This window comes from Primulina eburnea, chromosome 14 (genome assembly GCF_022965805.1).
Source record: "Primulina eburnea isolate SZY01 chromosome 14, ASM2296580v1, whole genome shotgun sequence".
Taxonomy (NCBI): Eukaryota; Viridiplantae; Streptophyta; class Magnoliopsida; order Lamiales; family Gesneriaceae; genus Primulina; species Primulina eburnea.
The window spans coordinates 30,695,947-30,700,630 of record NC_133114.1 but is presented as its reverse complement, the minus strand read 5'-3'; the positions used below and the strand labels follow the sequence as shown (position 1 = coordinate 30,700,630).

Sequence of the window (4,684 nt, the reverse complement as noted above, 5' to 3'; positions counted from 1 at the left end):
AGGTCGATCCGTCTCACATATATATATTCTTGACACCGTCTCACATCAGACCTACACATATTTAAAATAATTTGAAAAAAAGAAAGAATTTAAACTCGCTCATCTCTTTGAGGCTTATGTACTCGATATGGGGTTGAAAGGTATCAGAAAACGCTAATATTATCTGAGGTGGGATTGTATGTTGCGATCTGCGTCTTCTTCATGGAGTAAATTTAAATAATAATAATTTGATTTGTTTATTTTATTTTTTGAAAATGATTTATTTGTTTATTCAACGAGTAAATAGTTCAATGTTCCAAAGCTGGACGGAGATCATTGAAAATGGTCAGATGTAGGGCTGCAAACGAACCGAACATGTTCGCGAGTTTTTCGAGCCGGCTCGATAAATATTCGATTCGTATTCGAACTTATCGAATTTGAGCCGAACTCGAACACGTTCGAACTTTTTTTCGAGCCGAACTCGAGCCCAAATTATTTTGTTCGATAGCTCGCGAATAGTTCGCGAGCCTTAATATTTTATTAATATAATATAATTATATATATTTATATATATACATTTCGAATATTTCGAGCATTTCGAGCTTTCAAACCTTAATATCCGAGCAATAATTCGAATAGTTCACGAATATATTCGAATATTTCGAGCCGAACTCGAACTCGAACTTCATTTCGAGCCGAGCTCGAGCCCAAATATTTGAAATTATCGAACTTCGAATCGAGCTCGAACTCGAATATACCTATTTCGAGCCGAATTCGAGCCTGACTTTTTTACTATTATTCGGCTCGATTCGGTTCGTTTGCACCCCTAGTCAGATGGGTATGAAAAAGACCGTCACCATTTAATTAATTTACCATAATTGTCTATCCCTCTAGCATATAGATACGTGCTTATTACAAAAGCCATGGGGTCTCTCACACACATTAATGCTAAAGTGGAAACATTGATTTTTACATTAGTGCATGAAATTATGATTTTCCCCACGAATTGTTGGCAAATGAAATTATTATTTTGAGTGAAGACAGGGCCTTCCTTACATGCACGCAGTTGTTGTAAGAACCTTAAAACATCTCCCATGCATGTTGATGAATTAAATGGAGTTAGTTTTGAAGAAGTTGATCATCAGTCAAATATCAATGTATCCAACTACATGTTTGTTGTAGCAGAGCAGCAGCCGACACAGCACATGCTTTCTTTAATGGTGAATTAAATGTTTGTTGTGTATGGAATTGAAGAAGTTGTTTATTTATGTCAAAAATTTGTGTGAGATGGTTTTACGTGTCGTATTTTATGATACGAATATCTTATTTGGGTAATCAATGAAAAAATATTACTTTTTATGCTAAGAATATTATTTTTTATTGTGAATATCGGTAATGTTAAATTTGAGACGAGATTTAAAATTTGAAAGGCAATTATAATATTCACCTTCCCAAACCCAATAATAATAATAATAATAGAAGAGAAAAAATTGGTATGCAGAAGAGATCTAAACTAAGCAACTAACGGGCTTATAAAAGTGGACGAGGCCCAATTATTAATAATAAGGAAGCTGTAGCCCAAACATCATGTGCTCGGGATACAGGTTTACATTAATTAATACGAAAAGTTTAATTTATCAATTTTTTACTCATGCAAATATAACGTAGAGCCTACGACATCAAATAATTTTATGTTTCCATCGAACCAATCAAATGAGAACTATACCACCGGTTCGGAAATTGCCTTGCATTTTCTTGAAAGTTAAAGCAAGGATATGGCACAGCTAAATGGTAAATACTACCTGATATATTAAAGGATTGGAAGAAGCGCAGCAACACAAATTCACTGTTTTCCTGGGCAATTGAAGGGTAAAATTTAATTGTGCTTGACTTGTCTTTTATTTATTTATTTATTGCAATTATGTAAGAAGGGAAGTGATCCAAATTTTTTTTTGATTGCAAAGTTTTTATTTTTGGTTCTTCTGTGGAATACAAAGGGAGTGTGAATCTACAATTTTTCCATCTCATACTAATTTCCTTGAGAAGAAAGGACCCTGCTTATTTCCTAAACAGAAGTTCAAGATTTTGTAGTCATATGAACACCCAAGGGTCCCTGTGTTTGTATTCATAACCTCCAATTTCTATTGGCTATCTCATAAAATATGGTTTTCACATAGTTGTGTATACATGTCCACTCACAACTACATGTTTATCTTGATTCAAAACTTGGAATCTGCAAGTTTAGTTGTAAAAATTTTATAGAACTATGTATCTTATATTTCCCCCCTTAGCAGTTATCAGACTTATTTTAGACAAATGATTCCTCTTTGTATCCGTTCCTCTTGATCTTTAGTATCAGAATCTCCCTTGTTATTTCTAGACTATCTTACTATTAGGTTCTCCAATTCTGGAGGGCTGCTGTCTGTTCTTGTTTTGCAAGGACTTGATAAATTTTCAAGTATCAGGGAAAATCTGGTATTTTTAATTTTCTTGATTCGTGGATAGCTGCTTGCGATTTAGAAGGATTGGCAAAAATTTGATGAGCTTGTAGATATCATTCTACAGGTAATCTTCATCGCTTCTAAACTCGAGAGGTCAACTCTTCTATAGAGAAATGGCATCTGATATAGGTATCTCCCACACACTTTTGTTTCCTCGATGTATGCTGAAGTCAATGCTGCAACAATGCTTGTCACAAAACCATGTAGTAATATGATATTTTAACAATATTTGGAACACGAGATCTAGTTTGTTTGATCATACCAGTATATGCTATTTCTCTACGATGTCATGGTATCCATTTATCTCTTGATCAATGTACTACCTTTTGGCAGGAGTAGCTATTGTGATCATGGGAGTCAGTGGTGTCGGAAAATCGTAAGTTTAATGTTCATCTATGGATTCCATGTTTCTCATCTTTTCTATATGTCAGATTTCGAATGATTTTTTGGGGATAAAATGATTACCTTGTGTCTTTATACACCCACATTATACTACTCTTAACTAATACACCATATTTTGAATAACAATGTGTTGAGACACCTATTCCTGCCTTTGCTACAAACATAACTTTACTTGTTAATGACCTTAATTCTTTTTCAGCTGTTGCTTTTCCTTCATTTTGTTTAATTTTGACTGCACCCATTCACTTGTCGTCATTGACCTTGAGTTTTACAACTTGGGAAAATTTCCGAATCGTCAAACATGGATAATGACCATTGAACTATATGGAGTTTGTGAGTTCAAGAATGCAAGGTTCAATATGCTCTTGCCTAAGTAAGGCATTTGCATAGTATTAAGACATGGTGGCTTAACTCTCATCCTAATAGTCAATAGATGACTGGATGAGTAAATCAATTTTGCATTACCAACCAGTTAAAAATTGATTGAGTTCAATATCCTTATTTCCACCAATGCATTGTTACTTATTACAATGCTGCCGGTGTATTATGTCATCTCTTCTGCAGAACAATTGGTGAGATGCTGGCAAAATCTCTAAATGGCTGCTTTATTGACGCCGATGATTATCATCCTCAGTCCAACAAAGGTAGATTCACTTCTGCATTTTGCCTGAAGATTCTGCGGTTTTCTATTGTATAAAAAATAAGCCAATCTGTTTAACAAAGCAGATAAGATGAAAAACGGGATCCCTTTGACAGATGACGACCGAATGCCTTGGATCGAAACTCTTCGTGATGCCTTAATATCACGTTCGGTAAATGGTGGAACTGTAATTCTTGGATGCTCTGCTCTAAAGGAGTCATACAGAGAAATTCTTAGACACGCAGATGCAAGATATGTACGAGGTTCTTACATGTGCAGCGTAAAATTTGTTTTGTTGGAAGTTGGGGCTGGGATTCTTGGTGCTCGACTCGAGAAAAGAGCAGCAGAGGGGCAGCATTTCATGCCTGCTAAACTCTTGGAATCTCAGTTGGATTCGCTTCAGATTGATGAATCCGAAGGAATCCTCAGAGTTGATGCTTCACAAGATCCCCAGACTACTCTAAAAAACATACAAACTTTAATCGGTTCATAATTTCACCTACAGTCAAAATTCGACGAGGTGACAACATATAAAAATTATGCATCTTCATCTTCATCTTCATCTGTTTTTGTGTTTTTAAAAAATTCCTTACATTTATTTTCCGCCACTCACGTCATGCTGTGGTATCTACTGTATTGAATGAAAGAGCCACCGAAGTCAGAAAAATTTCTGGGCCTAGTGATAAGTTTCATTAGGCCGCAGTTGATGGGCTGTTATTGTTATACGGCATATGTTTTGTTATAGCAAATAGTTTGTATGTGGAAAACATCATCATCTAACAAAAACCAGTATTTTTTTGCCTTACATATATTCCAGTTGTCGGTAAAGTGTTTTTGGTGGTCGTGGCACCGGGCATCATCGTAAAATATACGCTGTTGTTATACTGTTTACACTCGATTATATTATACCATCAATTAGTACTTCCGAAATATGCAATGTGCAAGTGGGTTTCATATAATATAAAATTTAGTAGTAAATTATTTGATCTAAACTGAATACATTCCTGATGTTGAAGGGCCAAAGACATGACTGCTCAAGTCAAGTGGGCAATAAACAAAAGTTCACCTTTGAATACATTATTTGCTACGTTATTCTGGTTTTCTGTGTATACATTACAAGTCTTGTCAAACGCCCTATCCACTCGAAATCTCCACCACCCAA

At 35.2% G+C, this 4,684-nt stretch overlaps 1 protein-coding gene across 4 annotated transcripts; it reads left to right on the top strand.

Annotated features, from left to right (window-relative positions):
- The first annotated feature begins 1,687 nt into the window (after window positions 1-1,687).
- Window positions 1,688-4,093, top strand: LOC140813093 (gluconokinase-like). 4 transcript variants are annotated; one of them, XM_073171524.1, is made up of 5 exons: window positions 1,688-1,848; window positions 2,545-2,609; window positions 2,814-2,856; window positions 3,447-3,526; window positions 3,609-4,093. In XM_073171524.1, the coding sequence occupies exons 2-5, from the start codon at window positions 2,594-2,596 to the stop codon at window positions 4,013-4,015; spliced, it is 546 nt and encodes a 181-aa protein (XP_073027625.1). In that variant the 5' UTR covers window positions 1,688-1,848; window positions 2,545-2,593; the 3' UTR covers window positions 4,016-4,093. The 4 variants fall into 4 exon arrangements, with proteins under 4 accessions (XP_073027625.1, XP_073027626.1, XP_073027627.1 ...); XM_073171525.1 differs by having other exon boundaries at window positions 2,531-2,609; XM_073171526.1 differs by lacking the exon at window positions 1,688-1,848 and adding an exon at window positions 1,898-2,454.
- The last annotated feature ends 591 nt before the right edge of the window (window positions 4,094-4,684 follow it).